The sequence below is a fragment of the Engystomops pustulosus genome, chromosome 9 (assembly GCF_040894005.1).
Source record: "Engystomops pustulosus chromosome 9, aEngPut4.maternal, whole genome shotgun sequence".
Lineage (NCBI taxonomy): Eukaryota > Metazoa > Chordata > Amphibia > Anura > Leptodactylidae > Engystomops > Engystomops pustulosus.
The window spans coordinates 13,116,549-13,133,919 of record NC_092419.1 but is presented as its reverse complement, the minus strand read 5'-3'; the positions used below and the strand labels follow the sequence as shown (position 1 = coordinate 13,133,919).

Sequence of the window (17,371 nt, the reverse complement as noted above, 5' to 3'; positions counted from 1 at the left end):
CGGCTATTCTTGAACGTGTCATGATCTCTGCTGAACGGGATACAGACATGACAGACACCAATAAAATGTTTGCCTTAATGAGCAATGTCGTTATACCGGTTCCTTAATTAGCTAACGCAACGTGACGGGTCAGAACATTTTGATCCCCTGTATTAGGCTGATTGATGGCTGATCCTGATCATATTACATAACAGTGGAGGAGCCGGCAGCACCCTGCACGCCCACAATATGAGGAGCCGGCAGCACCCTGCACGCCCACAATATGTGGAGCCCTGGAATAGTGGGCGTGCTCCGGTACACGTCTCATAGTGTCACGGCTTTGGCTTACCTCCCATGTGTTTTGCCTCGCAGCAATGATAGAACATCCCTCCCAGCCGCACAGTGGAACATTTACAACCTGTTCTCCTCGGGTACATGAACAATGAAGTAAACAGAAGTAACAATAAGCGACTTGTTCCGGGAATAAATTATAACCTTGTCTTCATGGATGGGAAACAATAGCTGTAGCTAAAGCCTGACCTGTCATGTAAAAGGGGTTGGTCACTTTACCTGATGATTTCTGTAATGTGTGTGGTGGTGGTGGGGGGGGAGGGAGCAGGATATTAGGACATTCACCAATATACATCTAGTAATAGTTCTTTTCCGTTTTCTTGATATGTAAAGAGAAGCCTCCTGTCTTTTACCTCATCAGTCAGAGATTCCTGATCACAAAATGGCGGCAGATGGAGTCATGTGATCTCTGTCCATGAACAATCGCCCTGCCAGGACCTTGGTCTTATATGGAAGGGTGATTATTCATGGAAAGAGATCACATGACCCTCCATCTGCAGCCATTTTATGGTCAGGAATCTCTGGCTGATGAGGTAAAAGAGAGGAGACGTCAATTTATATATCAAGAAAGTGGAATAGTGCTAGTTATAGATGTATATTGGTAAGTTACCGAATATCCTGCCCCCCAGGATATAAAATAATGCAGAGGCTTTGCTAACACCTCGTGGAGCCCTTCAGGTTCATAAGCATAATTATAAAAGTAGATATTAGAAGGCAGGAGGCCATGGATAAGAAATATAAGAAGATCCCACAGTCCCGGTGCCTGGATCTAGGAGTAATGTCCCTGGGTTATCAGGATGGATTGCGATAGTAGATTTCCTATCTGCCTATTTAGCTATATCTGGTGGCTTGTAACATGCTAAGCCCTAAACGATTTTTACCTAATCCTGAAATACCTTCTAAATTAAACCTATACTTTATCTAACTAATATGCTAATTATCAGCAGAGGATACTGGGGATTGGAGGAGCCTCTCCAGGCAGTGGGAGTAAGAGCTACTAATTTAGGATTAGGTTAAAATAGTTTAGGACTTAGAATGTTACTAGTCACCGACCATCAGATCTTACCTTAACAGCTAATGTACTCAGCCTTTATGCAGCACGTCTAGTAGCCCCCCCCCCCCACCAGCCTCTGCGCAGTAGCCCCCCCCCACACCAGCCTCTGTGCAGTAGCCCCCCCCCCCACACCAGCCTCTGTGCAGTAGCCCCCCCCCCACACCAGCCTCTGTGCAGTAGCCCCCCCCCCCCACACCAGCCTCTGCGCAGTAGCCCCCCCCCCACACCAGCCTCTGCGCAGTAGCCCCCCCCCCACACCAGCCTCTGCGCAGTAGCCCCCCCCCCCACACCAGCCTCTGCGCAGTAGCCCCCCCCCCCACACCAGCCTCTGTGCAGTAGCCCCCCCCCCCACACCAGCCTCTGTGCAGTAGCCCCCCCCCCACACCAGCCTCTGTGCAGTAGCCCCCCCCCACACCAGCCTCTGCGCAGTAGCCCCCCCCCCACACCAGCCTCTGCGCAGTAGCCCCCCCCCCCACACCAGCCTCTGCGCAGTAGCCCCCCCCCCACACCAGCCTCTGCGCAGTAGCCCCCCCCCCACACCAGCCTCTGCGCAGTAGCCCCCCCCCCACACCAGCCTCTGCGCAGTAGCCCCCCCCCCACACCAGCCTCTGCGCAGTAGCCCCCCCCCACACCAGCCTCTGCGCAGTAGCCCCCCCCCCACACCAGCCTCTGCGCAGTAGCCCCCCCCCCCACACCAGCCTCTGCGCAGTAGCCCCCCCCCCCACACCAGCCTCTGCGCAGTAGCCCCCCCCCACACCAGCCTCTGCGCAGTAGCCCCCCCCCCCACACCAGCCTCTGCGCAGTAGCCGCCCCCCCCACACCAGCCTCTGCGCAGTAGCCCCCCCCCCCACCAGCCTCTGCGCAGTAGCCCCCCCCCCCCACCAGCCTCTGTGCAGCACATGAAGCAGTCGGGGTAATGGCAGTCTCAGTCCTCCCAGGAGTCACCATTCCCGCAGAGCGTCCGAGAGACACAGAACACGCGGCAGCCAGATACAATTTTTTTTAGATTTTCTTTTAATAATCTGTACTCATGGTTACCAGCCATAGTCATAACAAAAGTTATTCATAATAAAATGTATCTAAAATAACAATTTTTCGTCTTCTATCAGAAAAAGGAGCCGTGTTTTCTATGTTAGAAATAAATAGTTAGCGCTATTCTGAAAATACTTTGGAGAAGGTGGCCGCGGGCAGTCCTGGCAGCGGGCAGCCCGGGCACTGGACCTCCACGCTCCGCGTGTGGCACAGGGGGCGCCGCTGCGAGGGGAGGGAGTGGACGCGTCCACGAGGATATAGAGAGGAGATAGAGGGTAGCGTCACACCGGGGACTCAGCTGTCAGTGTCCCTCCCTCCTGCCCAATTGGCAGCAGACAAGTGACTGGCGCCCTGTCTGACAGGTGCCAGTCCTTGTAGTGGGGACACTCACAGTCCCGTAGCTTAGTGTGTCTGCCTGGCAGAGGTCCCTTCCCTGGAGCTCCTGGCCCCACCATCTTTATAGCATAACCTCGCCCGAGTGTCTCGACAAACCTGCCCTCCTTTCTGCTCACCACAAACCGGGGGCTTCTCTGCCACCGTGACCCTTGGCGGGTTCTTCATTAAGCTCCCCCTCCCCCATGCCTCCACGCCGTGGCGAGCACGTATAGACAGAACAGAGCTCCTTCCTTAGCGGTGCCGCGTGTACTTGGATATTAAACCAAAGTTAAAAAAGTTATGATAGCTGAAACGAGTATTAGAACGCAGTGGGTGGATGATGTAGTGACGGCCTCAGGGGGGGGGGGGGGGGGGGGGTAACGTGGGAAAGCTTCGGCACTTCCCTGGCCGAGGTCATGGGAAGGTATAGGATCCGTAAGTCTCTGGTGGAGAAGGGTTCAGCCAGGGTCTGGTCAGATCGTCGAGGTCTTGTCTGTGCCCTCTGCCAGGAGAGACGAGTGATTATTACAAAGGATGTTATCCTCATAAAAGCCCTAGCCCCCTCCCCCAGGAAACCTCCATGTAGAGAGGACACTAGACTAGACTCTCGGAAATGGGAAAATGAGGTGAGAAGAGTCATATTTGCCAGACTTTGGGGAGAATTTTATAGGTAAACGGGTGAGATTTCACATAAAAGAGAGAAATCTAGAAAGGACTTTTCATACCCGACTTAAGGGGGCTGATAGTGTAATGGAGTCCCTTTAACTTTCCAGACACTGATAAACTTAGAGGTTTATTTTAAAAGGGCTTGTCCAGGGATTATAATCGACGGCCTATCCGCAGGACACACTGCCTGATAAAACGAATAGAGCTCTCTTAGTGCACGGGCAGGGTCTCAGCTTCCTACGATCTGGCACTGATCACTTCTGTACATTAGAGTATGAGCGCCCCCATGTGGAAAGTATCAGACAGCTGTAATGTGGCCTTACCCTCCAGCGCATGTTCTGTCATACTCAGACACAAGGACTCCAGCCGGGGGTTAATCTCCAGATCTGCCACAGGAACCTGGCAATCTAGGAAGAAAAACAAACACCTTAAAAAAAAAAATCACCAGGGCTTCAGGCAGGAGAGAAGGATCTCTTTATGTGTTACGTTATTGATGTACAGGAATATGTCAGCAGTGATGGGACCCGCTGAGACCACTGCTTGGCCCTGGAGGGTCCTGTGACTAGTGAGACTTCCAGACTCGCTACATTGCTGGAAGCAGACTTGTAGAGTCTGAGGTTTCTGCAATGGCAGCCACTGGGGCCCGGCGGAGCAATGACTACAATGTGCAGGGGTCCGGTGTAGGATATGGGGGTATCCCATACCAGTCACTTACCAGGAGGGAACTTGAGGATGCTCTGTGGAGACGTGTGTACGGGTAGCGAGTGGGTGCGCTGCACGGAGCTGTGGCTCTGGCATGGCATACTGTTACTTCCTCCAGGATTGGCAAACCACAGGTTCTACAAGAAACACAAAAGTGACAGGTTCTGCACTATTCTTCCACCATCTCTCCGGCTGTTCACACGCACACCGTGGCTACTCACCTGTCGGCCCTGGCTCCCAGTGCTTTGGCTGGTAAGTGCGTGTCGGGGAGAGACGCCCCCAATCGATCCTGGGCTCATTACACCGATCCGAGAAGGTGGCACAGCCCTCGGGGGCATCTGAAATGGGCGCTGCCCTCTTCGTGCCAAGGATGGCCCCACAGATCCAGCTATGGGGAGGGAATTTGATGCAAATGCCCAGCTGCAAAGACAAGAGCAGCGCTTAGAGGATGTAATATAGAACTCTGCGTTATCCTACACTTCAGCGCTATTCACACCTTGTGTCTGCTCCACTGGGAACATTACAGTAGAGGTTTTATATTTTGGGGTTGAATGGGGATCGAATCTGCTATTGAACATCTGTGTCGAGGCAGAGAATGGATTTGCAAGTACAGCTTCATTCTGTGTAGCGGACAAACCTGGTAACTGCAGTTCAGCTCCTAATAAAACTGCTGCCCCCTAGTGTTCGAATCTCTTCACTTTTCTCCAAGTGCCCCTTTCCTGCACCCTACAGCTCCCATATACAGCCCACCTGCACCCCTTCTGTTGTCTGTACCCCTGCATTTCCAGTAATGCCTTGCGGGGAAATGTCCGCAGCAACTTCAGGACCTGCTGTTTCCAGGAGAGGATTCTCTTTTTCTGCGTCTCGGTAAATGCCTGTGGGTGGAGAGGACACAGGAATCATGGGTAAGGGGCTGATCATAAAGGATCATCATGTAGAAGGCTCCAGTCCGCCATAGCGGTAATCTGATACTCACCTCATGCGTCAGGCACTTCTCTAGTAGCTGCAGGTAACAGGTTATATTCTCCTCATCCGGCCGGGAGACCAGCAACTGTGTGCAGACTGTACAAAGAGACAGGTGTCAGCTCATATGCCCAGTGCTCAGTATACTGTCATGGCCATAAGTTTTGAGAATGATACAAATGTTAATTTTTACAAAGTCCACTGTATCAGGTTTTATAATAGCAATTTGCATATACTCCAGAATGTTCTAAAGAGGGATCAGCTTAACAGCAATTAATTGCAAAGTCAATATTTGCCAAGAAAATGAACTTCTTCCCCCAAAACACATTTCACCTTCATTGCAGGCGCCTTAAAAGGAGAAGCTGTCATGGTGTCAGTGATGTCTCCAGTAACACAGGTGCGGGGGCTGATGGGGACAGGGCTGGAGATGACACCACTGGATACTTTACAAGGAGGCTGGTGCTTGGCATCATTGTTTCTCTTCTGGTAACCTTGGTTATCTCTAAAGAAACACGTGCAGTCATCATTGCACTGCACAAAACTGGCCGAACAGGGAAGAGTATCGCAGCTAGAAAGATTGGTGACTGAGGTGCAATCTATCGCATCATCAAGGAGAGAGGTTCCATTGTTACCAAAAAGGCTCCAGGCGCCAAGAAGGACCAGAAACCACCAGGACCTTCTCTTACAAGTGTTTCAGCTTGGGGATGGGGCTCCCAGCAGTGCAGAGTTTGCTCAGGAATGGATGATAAATGTCCCCAATGTTCTGTCACACTCACCTTTACCCAGAACCCTTGTAAGTTGTCCAGGGATATCTCCATCTGCTATGGGTGGCACAGAAGTCTCCAAGTCACTAGTTGGGGTACTCTGCTGCTGAAAGCCGTCAGCCGTCAGACCCGTGGGGGGCTCATTCTCATCGGAGCCTTTGCTGGCAGGATCTTGGTTGGGCCGGTGTTGGGAAGTCTGATCATTGCTTATGGATTCTGTCTGATTGGGGCGGTAGTATTTGATAGGCGTAATGATAATCTGCTGAAGCTCCTGCAGAGCATTGCGGACGTTCCCCCCCTCGAGAATATCCTATAGAACACAAGTCAGGAAAAAGAAATATATATAAAACTTAACATTTCCAATGGTGCGATGTCAGCATCCGACTCCGGAGATTTGCCACCTGAAAGCAACTTACCTTCTCCAGCGAACGAAGCACGCTCTGCCTCTCCCGTAACTTCTGGATGCTCAGCGCAATCTTGTGCCGCGCCCCTTTAGTAACATTCTAGTACAAAGAAAAGGGACATTCGTTGAAGGTGCAAAAATCATTCAAAGAGGCATCTGTGAAAATTTTCAAATTTGCCAATAAATTTGCACATCTTTGATAACCCCAGTCACCGCCTGAGCCCAAGAGTCAGAATTTGCAGAGAGGAAGCTTTGTTGTCTTACTTGTGATTCGAGGTGCTGCTCCGTCAGCATCATCATCTCCTCGTAGCTCATCTGAGAGAACAGAGAGGCGTACTTGTGCAGCCGTAAACTTTTCAGCCACGTGGGAACGTCTACAGAGGATACAAACGTTCCATGATCAGCAAAAATGTAGGTATGTATAACCAGAAAATAATTATAATGCATGGTCATAGACATGAGGGGGTCAGACCTGCAGTGATTGCCGTATTATAAGGATGGGAATTCAACACACAAAATATTACACTAAATATCCAGTTTCTGCAGGTAAGATGATGAGCTGAGGGTGAATTCTGCAGGTCCTCTCACATTAAAGGGAACCTTTAATCTTTCGCACCACCCAGTCCCGACAGAATTGAAATCTCGGAGTTTGTACAATACTTTCAAAGTCAGAACGGTTCAATACCAGGTTTCTGTTATGTGCGGTACTGAATGATTTCCCCATTGGGCTGGGAACCCTTTTGAGGGATGTGTCGGGTTAGCGGCAGAGCAGGGACCACCTCATGAGGGAGATATCACCATCTGTCCATATATGGTCTCGACATCTCCCAGGGCTTCCCCAGACAAAATGGGGGAGATTTATCATTAGTCCTATGTAGCTTCTTGGCATATAATTGTCGCAAATTTTTGCGCAAACATGAAAAAAAAAACCTGCAACTCTAAAGTCATGAAATGGCGGAAAAAATCCAATAATTGCAAAACTACACCACATAGCAGGGGTTGTATGTGGGTCCATTGCTACTACAGGGGTTGAAGATTGTGCTCAATTTTATGTTTGAGGTATCTGAGAATTTCCTGTGCAAAAACATCTTAAAAAAGGCAGAAATTAAGCAGATGTTAAACATCCGTGCGACTGGTGCAGACACACAGCTGGCATTTAACACTGCACATACAGCGCACTATAAATCCGCAAGTCCAACACAGACAACTGCTCAGAATCCTGCCTAATGATAAATCTCCCTCAAGTTTTACAGAAAGAAAATATAGTACCTTTCAATGCCACATACTCTGACTAGGGCATCCGTCCCCTGGAAGTGGCTTGGCAACGGCCCCTCCTCCTATATAGCCACTCCCAGGGGACAAATGTCTCGTCACAGAGCACATGGCATTGAAAGTTACTATATGACATATCTTTTTTTTTCTGTAAAACACACACATATAATAAATTATATATACACACACACACACACACACACACACACACACACACACACAGGTCACACTAACTTTTTTTTGGCAGAGTAAAAATACTCCTCTTAGCATTTCTGAGGAGTATTTTTAGTCAAGGAAGAGTATGGAATTTGTAGTAATATTGGGACTGCACTGGACTCCTATTGTAACAGTGGCGTTGCTGTTTGGCTGGCAGACAGGGAGTCCTAGCATCATATTTCTCTATGATGCAAAGACTACTGTCCAGTGCACTTTGCTCATTCCATCCACCTTGCTGCCACTGGAAGTCGCTGTAGATTAGACAATTACTATGCGACTATGCTGCGGTCAAGCCGCCCCATGTGTCTCCTGACCTAGAGCTGCTTTTACATGGGGTGGTTAGCTTCCATTTGGTAATATATTGCAAACACATCGTGCCTAAAGGATGACAAAACGCTTGTGAATTCTCATAATATGCATGTGCTTAGTAAAAAAAAAAAAAAAAAAAAAAAACTTTAAAAGGGTTGTCTGAGTTTATTAAAAAAATCTTCTGGTAGCCTGCGGGGTGCTGTAAAAAAAATAAACTTCCTGCAGACCAGTTGTCCTACGCCGCTGTCCGTCAGTGCTGTGCTGTTTATTTACAGAGGCAGGCACGCTGTGATCGGGCAACTTTCACCTGCCTAGCATGCCCACCTGTCCCCAGTAGCTGATGCACATTGAAGTTAATGCTGTATCAGGGATGGGTGGACATTCCAGGCGGGCGGAAGATGCCGGATTGGAGCGTGCCTGCCTCTGTAAACAAACGGGCACGGCACTGATGGACGGACGGCAGTGGCGGAACGGTAGTGCAGGAAAAGGTATGTTTTTAAATAAACTCGGACAACCCCTTTAAGTCAATGATAATCCTTACCATATAAAAATGTGGTCACTCTTGTAACAATGCACATGTGTTCTGCTTGAAGCATTTGCGATTCATTTTCAAGTGCAACGCACCATGTAAATACAACTTAAGGCTACTTTCACATAAATTTGTGTTACCCCATGTCAGAACCAGCATATGTTCTGCTGGAGAAGCGTAGTGATGCGAGGTGCTCACCCATCCCCTGTCCATAGGGATGCCGGGCTGTAATTATCTTTCCCATGCACACTGTGGTCAAGTGGCACATATGCGCCATTGGAGTCTGTGGGGACAGATATCCAACCCACAAATTTTGCAACTGGATATATGTCCCCACAATGTTCGTGTTCAAGGGGCCTAAAATTTAAAAATGGCACTACTCAAGATTCAAGGTCTATGAGCAGCTGAAAAGCTACACATGGGAATAAAAGTACTTAATTTTTTCACCCTGAATCTTGGAGTGCTGCCATTTTTTTTAACTTTTACCTTGTCAAGGTTCTGGAATTTGCACCAAAGTCCTCCTGCTACAAGTGTTGCTCTTTTCTGTACTTTATATACAGGATATAACACTTCCATATATAACCTGGGCAGCAGGCTGTTACAGATCTTGCACTGATGTGACTACTCACTCACTCACATTTCAGCCCATGGTCACAAGCCTCCAGTTCCCTGGTTGACCTGTGGCCACATTTTCCTCTGGGTCAGCTCCAGCCTTTGATATGTGCAACACCTATGGTGCAGTGACATCGGCACGTAGGGTGGGCGTGGCTTCTGGTAGCCCCGCCCACTTTGACCCGGCCAAAGAGAAACAGCATCAGGTTAGGGAGGGGGTGTGTCCAGGTGCTGCACGGTTCAGGCTCACACACATACAACAGCTCATCCATCTCCTTTCAGCGGCGGCTGTGTAAGTCAGGGGCTGCAGCAGCCGTTCTGCTATGCCCTGCCGTCCTCACTCGTCCCAAGTAAGGTGAAATGTCAGTGCGTGTTTAGACGCATTGGGCAGTTTTCAAGGAGTAATACTGCATTTAGGAGCGTCTATGACGCTTCTAGAGGGGTTAATGCGACGTGTGTGTGTGTGTGTGTGTGTGTGTGTGTGTGTGTGTGTGTGTGTGTGTGTGTGTGTGTGTGTATATATATATAATCTCTATGACAGTGCATGTACTATGGTCTGTGGGGACTGGCTGGATCTACAGGTGGCAGGTTCTCTTTACAGGATTATCTGTAATAAAACACCCCTTAGAGGGGTAGTCTAGTGACAGAAAGTAACTTGCTGATCATTTGGGGTCTCAATGATGGGGCCCCAAGTGATCATGAGAACTGGGGTCCGTTGGACGTCAAAAGAATGGAGCGGCCGGTAGCACAAGTGTTCATTGTACAGAGCACTTGGCTCATATCTCAATCAGTGATATAGAGAAGTATACAGCAGCCGGGTGCATGAATAAGACTCGTGCTCCATGGGGTCCCATCAGTGAGGCCTCCACCGATCAGCAAGTCCATCCCTATCCTAACATGACAACCCCTTCAAGACCACTATAGCTCACTGGAGGAGCAGTATTTCATACCTTTCATCCCACTCCCATCCTCTTGAAATGTGTTGCGTCCAGAGCTAAACTCCTCCGTCTGCTCACTGCCCGAGGATGCCACGCTGCTCTGCGGGGAGAGGGGAGCATGGTCTGTGGTGAGGAAGACGGAACGTCCCGCCGCCTCCTCCGTCCCTCCCCAGTCGTTAGACGTCTGCGGGGAGGTGGGAATCAAAGACATGGAGCGTTTCAGGGGACTCGGGTGCATTTGGCAGGAGAGCACTGCAAAACAGAAGGGAATATGTCACTACTAGAACCTACCATCTGTTAATAATACAACACTCCATTGCACATCTCCTACCTGTGCTTCCACCCACAGTCTGTATGGCGGAGGGCACAGAACTAGAAGAAGGGAAGGGCATAAGTCCATTTTCCCGCATTGGCTTTTCATGCCAGCTATGCCCAGACTCTCCCATGCCGGGTTCCCCTGGGGCCTGCCACTCATCGGAGCCCTGCCGCAGATGTGTGCCATGCCGGCTGTAGCCTGTGGAGAGTCGCTCTTCCAAATGGTTCAGCCACAGCGCCAAAGAGTTGCGATCGTCCAGCGTGGTGGCGGGATGGATGAGTGCATAGGACAGGAGCTGCCGGCTCTCCTCGATGTACAGGTTGCTCTCGGTGGTGTACGCCAGCACTTTTTGCAGAAGTTTCATGTACTCGCATTTCGCTTCTGTGTTACGGGGCTGCAGAAGGGGCAGATGGGACAAGAGCAGAGAAATCACCTTCTCCTTAGGCTCCTGGTGCCACTGACTGATGAGACCTGGACACAAGGATAGTCAGAATATTACACTACACATAATCATAACTGAGACTCCACACATCTACATCTCTACAACAAAGCCAAACTGTAACATTACTTATGACCCAATAACAAAGAGGGTCAGATGATTGCAAGTTTGGTGTATAGGGCCCGGCACAGAGGTCATAGTAATACCCATAGGAAGGGACACATTAAAGAGCAAGTCCAGTATACAGTGCATGATGGATGCTGTAATAGATTTTATATATTGTACGTTTAAGACCTTATACAATGCACTGTGCATGAAAGCCGTTGGTTTTGGTGAGGTGGACCCGGTGACAGGTTACTAGGTTTTAACCTTATCCCTGTCCTCAGGAATAATCACTTCTCTACTCATAGTTCATACTATATTTGTATTCACTGACAAAGGAAATGGAACAAAATAAGGAACTTCACAGGAGAAGGAAACTGAATGAGAATATTTTATTATCACTTTCTACAGCTCTTATGCAGATCCATGCGTCACCATAGAAAGAGAATACGTCCGGTGTAGTCTAACGCTGCAGTCAACCCTCCTCCTGTCCTCTGCTTTATAGGAAATCTACCATCAAAATCCATCATAATAAACCATAATTTTGAAGGAAGAAGGTAATGGATAACAAATATATGAAGATACCACAGTGGATCTATGAGTAATGTCCCTGGTTTATCAGGATGGATTCTGATGGTAGATTTCCTTGAAAGGGGTTATACCAAGCCAAGTTATCCCCAATCCACAGGATAGGGGAGAACATGCAAGCTTGGTACAACTCCTTCAGGAGAACATGCATTGTGTAGAGAGAGGAGAGCATGACTACAGGACATGTATACGAGCGGTATTCAAGAAAACACTAATGCAATTTGTTTACAGATAAGGATGCATTCACACAGCCATGTGCTAACCCGGAACAGCTCCCAGGCAACCACAGGGCTTGGTGGTGAAGGAAAGGGAGTGAGCGCTGTTCACCCATCTCCCCTACAATGAAAGCTGAGCGGCTGTGTCACCTCGTCACCAGCTGGGTCAGGCCGCAAACCGTGTGGCCAGAGCGCGGCCTGCATTACGGCCGTGGAGCAGGGAAGAGTGACTGCTACTCACAACTCTCCCCTCTGCATAGGAAGCAGAGCAGCCATGCCGCAAAACAGAGCAAGAATAGGTCCTGCTCTATCTTTTGTGGCCTGACCTCCCGTGCAGTAAGACACAATGGGCTAACCGCACCGTATTTGGCAGTGTGCACGTAACATTAAGGTTTACATATGTGTCTATGGTCGGGCACTGGCTCGCTATAGTGAAAGTAGCTTGCTGTCCTGTGTCACTCACCGGCGCTGTTGGCCTCGGTCTCAAGGATGTGGATTTCCGAGCAGTCCGACAGCGAGTGCTCCAAGCATAGCTGTAAGAATCGCGCCTGGGTTCTGGTTATCCTCTTCAGAAGAGATAAAAGGGCCACCGTCTGCTCACACTCGTTCCAGCCCTTAAACCACTCGGAGAGCGTGCTCACCTGGTCTCGGAATTTCATTGTGCAAGTGGGAAAGTTAACAACTAAAGGGGTGAGGGCGCTCCTAGGACATGGCGTACCGGCATCAGTGCAGGAGGGCGCATGGGAAAGAACGTCCGCTGTGCGATGTATAACCTGGAAAATTAAGAATAAGGAGTTTAAGGCCTCATGTAGTAAGTGGTTGGGTGAATTTCTGAACTTGTCACGGGAAGGGGATATAGAGATATACACACACACACAGAGTATATATTACTTAGAAGCTTTGGTGAGCCAGGCCCTCACTCCCTTCATTTCTACGACATATGATGGTGTACAGTGATAGCTAGAGACATTATGGGGGGAAGCGGGATGTATTATTGTGCTCAAAACGTCTCAATTGCAGCCAAATCTGCCGATTTGCAGTTTCACTTTCGAAAAACTTCAGACACCCGATTTATCACATATATAGAAAGATTTAGGATTTGCGGCTTTTCAAAAAGTAGCAAATTTAGAAGCAAATCCACTCCGGTCCCTCATTGACGCAAGAAATACTTAGGAAATATTTATGACTTTATAACCAAATATCCCCTGCATAAAAAGCACGCGCACACGCACAGCCCCTGCATAAAAAGCACGCGCACACGCACAGCCCCTGCCTAAAAAGCACGCGCACACGCACAGCCCCTGCCTAAAAAGCACGCGCACACGCACAGCCCCTGCCTAAAAAGCACGCGCACACGCACAGCCCCTGCCCCTGCATAAAAAGCACGCGCACACGCATAGCCCCTGCCCCTGCATAAAAAGCACGCGCACACGCACAGCCCCTGCATAAAAAGCACGCGCACACGCACAGCCCCTGCCCCTGCATAAAAAGCACGCGCACACGCACAGCCCCTGCCCCTGCATAAAAAGCACGCGCACACGCACAGCCCCTGCATAAAAAGCACGCGCACACGCACAGCCCCTGCCCCTGCATAAAAAGCACGCGCACACGCACAGCCCCTGCATAAAAAGCACGCGCACACGCACAGCCCCTGCATAAAAAGCACGCGCACACGCACAGCCCCTGCCCCTGCATAAAAAGCACGCGCACACGCACAGCCCCTGCATAAGGGCGCTGTCACACGTTGCGTTTGCAAACGCAGACGCAGACCAAACCGCGCCCACCGGGGCGGTCCGCGGTCCAATCGCATCGGCGTTTCTCTATGTTTCTATGGAAAACGCCGATGCGATTGGACCGCGGACCGCCCCGGTGGGCGTGGTTTGGTCTGCGTCTGCGAACGCACCGTGGGACCGCGCCCTAAAAAGCACGCGCACACGCACAGCCCCTGCATAAAAAGCACGCGCACAGCCCCTGCCCCTCTATAGCACGCACGCACACACAGCCCCTGCCCCTCTATAGCACGCACGCACACACAGCCCCTGCCCCTCTATAGCACGCACGCACACACAGCCCCTGCCCCTCTATAGCACGCACGCACACACAGCCCCTGCCCCTCTATAGCACGCACGCACACACAGCCCCTGCCCCTCTATAGCACGCACGCACACACAGCCCCTGCCCCTCTATAGCACGCACGCACACACAGCCCCTGCCCCTCTATAGCACGCACGCACACACAGCCCCTGCCCCTCTATAGCACGCACGCACACACAGCCCCTGCCCCTCTATAGCACGCACGCACACACAGCCCCTGCCCCTCTATAGCACGCACGCACACACAGCCCCTGCCCCTCTATAGCACGCACGCACACACAGCCCCTGCCCCTCTATAGCACGCACGCACACACAGCCCCTGCCCCTCTATAGCACGCACGCACACACAGCCCCTGCCCCTCTATAGCACGCACGCACACACAGCCCCTGCCCCTCTATAGCACGCACGCACACACAGCCCCTGCCCCTCTATAGCACGCACGCACACACAGCCCCTGCCCCTCTATAGCACGCACGCACACACAGCCCCTGCCCCTCTATAGCACGCACGCACACACAGCCCCTGCCCCTCTATAGCACGCACGCACACACAGCCCCTGCCCCTCTATAGCACGCACGCACACACAGCCCCTGCCCCTCTATAGCACGCACGCACACACAGCCCCTGCCCCTCTATAGCACGCACGCACACACAGCCCCTGCCCCTCTATAGCACGCACGCACACACAGCCCCTGCCCCTCTATAGCACGCACGCACACACAGCCCCTGCCCCTCTATAGCACGCACGCACACACAGCCCCTGCCCCTCTATAGCACGCACGCACACACAGCCCCTGCCCCTCTATAGCACGCACGCACACACAGCCCCTGCCCCTCTATAGCACGCACGCACACACAGCCCCTGCCCCTCTATAGCACGCACGCACACACAGCCCCTGCCCCTCTATAGCACGCACGCACACACAGCCCCTGCCCCTCTATAGCACGCACGCACACACAGCCCCTGCCCCTCTATAGCACGCACGCACACACAGCCCCTGCCCCTCTATAGCACGCACGCACACACAGCCCCTGCCCCTCTATAGCACGCACGCACACACAGCCCCTGCCCCTCTATAGCACGCACGCACACACAGCCCCTGCCCCTCTATAGCACGCACGCACACACAGCCCCTGCCCCTCTATAGCACGCACGCACACACAGCCCCTGCCCCTCTATAGCACGCACGCACACACAGCCCCTGCCCCTCTATAGCACGCACGCACACACAGCCCCTGCCCCTCTATAGCACGCACGCACACACAGCCCCTGCCCCTCTATAGCACGCACGCACACACAGCCCCTGCCCCTCTATAGCACGCACGCACACACAGCCCCTGCCCCTCTATAGCACGCACGCACACACAGCCCCTGCCCCTCTATAGCACGCACGCACACACAGCCCCTGCCCCTCTATAGCACGCACGCACACACAGCCCCTGCCCCTCTATAGCACGCACGCACACACAGCCCCTGCCCCTCTATAGCACGCACGCACACACAGCCCCTGCCCCTCTATAGCACGCACGCACACACAGCCCCTGCCCCTCTATAGCACGCACGCACACACAGCCCCTGCCCCTCTATAGCACGCACGCACACACAGCCCCTGCCCCTCTATAGCACGCACGCACACACAGCCCCTGCCCCTCTATAGCACGCACGCACACACAGCCCCTGCCCCTCTATAGCACGCACGCACACACAGCCCCTGCCCCTCTATAGCACGCACGCACACACAGCCCCTGCCCCTCTATAACACACACAGCCCCTGCCCCTCTATAACACACACAGCCCCTGCCCCTCTATAACACACACAGCCCCTGCCCCTCTATAACACACACACACACACACAGCCCCTGCCCCTCTATAACACACACACACACACACAGCCCCTGCCCCTCTATAACACACACACACAGCCCCTGCCCCTCTATAACACACACAGCCCCTGCCCCTCTATAGCACGCACGCACACACAGCCCCTGCCCCTCTATAACACACACAGCCCCTGCCCCTCTATAACACACACACACACACAGCCCCTGCCCCTCTATAACACACACACACACACACAGCCCCTGCCCCTCTATAACACACACACACAGCCCCTGCCCCTCTATAACACACACAGCCCCTGCCCCTCTATAACACACACAGCCCCTGCCCCTCTATAACACACACACACACACACAGCCCCTGCCCCTCTATAACACACACACACACACACAGCCCCTGCCCCTCTATAACACACACACACACACAGCCCCTGCCCCTCTATAACACAGACACACACACAGCCCCTGCCCCTCTATAACACACACACACACACAGCCCCTGCCCCTCTATAACACAGACACACACAGCCCCTGCCCCTCTATAACACACACACACACAGCCCCTGCCCCTCTATAACACACACACACACAGCCCCTGCCCCTCTATAACACACACACACACACACACAGCCCCTGCCCCTCTATAACACACACACACACACACACACAGCCCCTGCCCCTCTATAACACACACACACACACACAGCCCCTGCCCCTCTATAACACACACACACACACACAGCCCCTGCCCCTCTATAACACACACACACACACACAGCCCCTGCCCCTCTATAACACACACACACACACACAGCCCCTGCCCCTCTATAACACACACACACACACACAGCCCCTGCCCCTCTATAACACACACACACACACACACAGCCCCTGCCCCTCTATAACACACACACACAGCCCCTGCCCCTCTATAACACAGACACACACACAGCCCCTGCCCCTCTATAACACAGACATCCTGGTACTTGTAGTCCGGCACCCCCCCTCCCGGAGCAGCCCCCAGCCCGTTGCTATGGAGATGAGTGAGGGCACAGGGGACGGTCCCGCCGCCTCCTGCTGCTGTAGCTGAGCGCTGCCCCCGCCGTGTAACGTCCCCTCAGCCGCTCCCCTGACCACCGCCCTGCTCCGAGCCCTCACTCACCGCCCGGTCAGGCCTCCGCACTCCCCCGGGGAGCCACACAGGCAGCCACAGCCGCCAGCACGTCGCACGTTACGCTCTGCGTGGGTACTGACGTCAACACGCACGCATTGCCGCACAGAGTACGCCCGCCAACACGGATTGGCTTACGAATCGGGGTGATTGACAGCTGGACCTGTAGTCCCTCCCATGCGACCCGCCCCTTAATGCAGTGCTTACATCTTATTGGTTGATACAATTTTGACTGACGGGAGAAGAACAATGCAGGAGGGCGTGGCCTGAAAGTGACTGCAGAGAGAGAAATGTCACCGGGGCCGCGTCCTGTCCTCAGCCCGGGAGTAACGTGCACTACACACTGTGACATCATACTGCCCGCACTGTGACGTCATACACCGACACCTCATGTTACTGACGCAATGATGTCATAAATACACAATAACCCTTTGCAGTGTG

The 17,371-nt window shown here is 52.2% G+C and overlaps 2 protein-coding genes across 3 annotated transcripts in view; one reads left to right on the top strand and one right to left on the bottom strand.

Annotated features, from left to right (window-relative positions):
- Nucleotides 1-17,371, top strand: part of GMFG (glia maturation factor gamma) — a 213,000-nt gene that overhangs the window by 174,286 nt on the left and 21,343 nt on the right. The gene's annotated exons all lie outside the window — the stretch shown is intronic.
- Nucleotides 2,967-17,077, bottom strand: SAMD4B (sterile alpha motif domain containing 4B). Of its 2 annotated transcripts, none has more exons than XM_072123121.1 (13): nt 16,922-17,077; nt 12,289-12,598; nt 10,497-10,952; nt 10,178-10,417; nt 6,554-6,663; nt 6,303-6,389; nt 5,899-6,196; nt 5,136-5,221; nt 4,910-5,034; nt 4,381-4,579; nt 4,173-4,296; nt 3,781-3,864; nt 2,967-3,293 (listed from the first exon to the last, which is right to left on the bottom strand). In XM_072123121.1, the coding sequence occupies exons 2-13, from the start codon at nt 12,482-12,484 to the stop codon at nt 3,265-3,267; spliced, it is 2,034 nt and encodes a 677-aa protein (XP_071979222.1). In that variant the 5' UTR covers nt 12,485-12,598; nt 16,922-17,077; the 3' UTR covers nt 2,967-3,264. The 2 variants fall into 2 exon arrangements, with proteins under 2 accessions (XP_071979222.1, XP_071979223.1); XM_072123122.1 differs by having other exon boundaries at nt 4,934-5,034.

Coding starts and splice junctions, on each gene's coding strand:
- SAMD4B (XM_072123121.1), bottom strand. CDS start 12,484: ATGAAATTCCGAGACCAGGTGAGCACGCTCTCCGAGTGGTTTAAGGGC. Junction 6,664..10,177: donor GGATGGGAGTGGGATGAAAG/GTATGAAATACT, acceptor TATCCTCTGTAG/ACGTTCCCACGTGGCTGAAA. Junction 3,294..3,780: donor GACAGAACATGCGCTGGAGG/GTAAGGCCACAT, acceptor CTCTCCTGGCAG/AGGGCACAGACAAGACCTCG.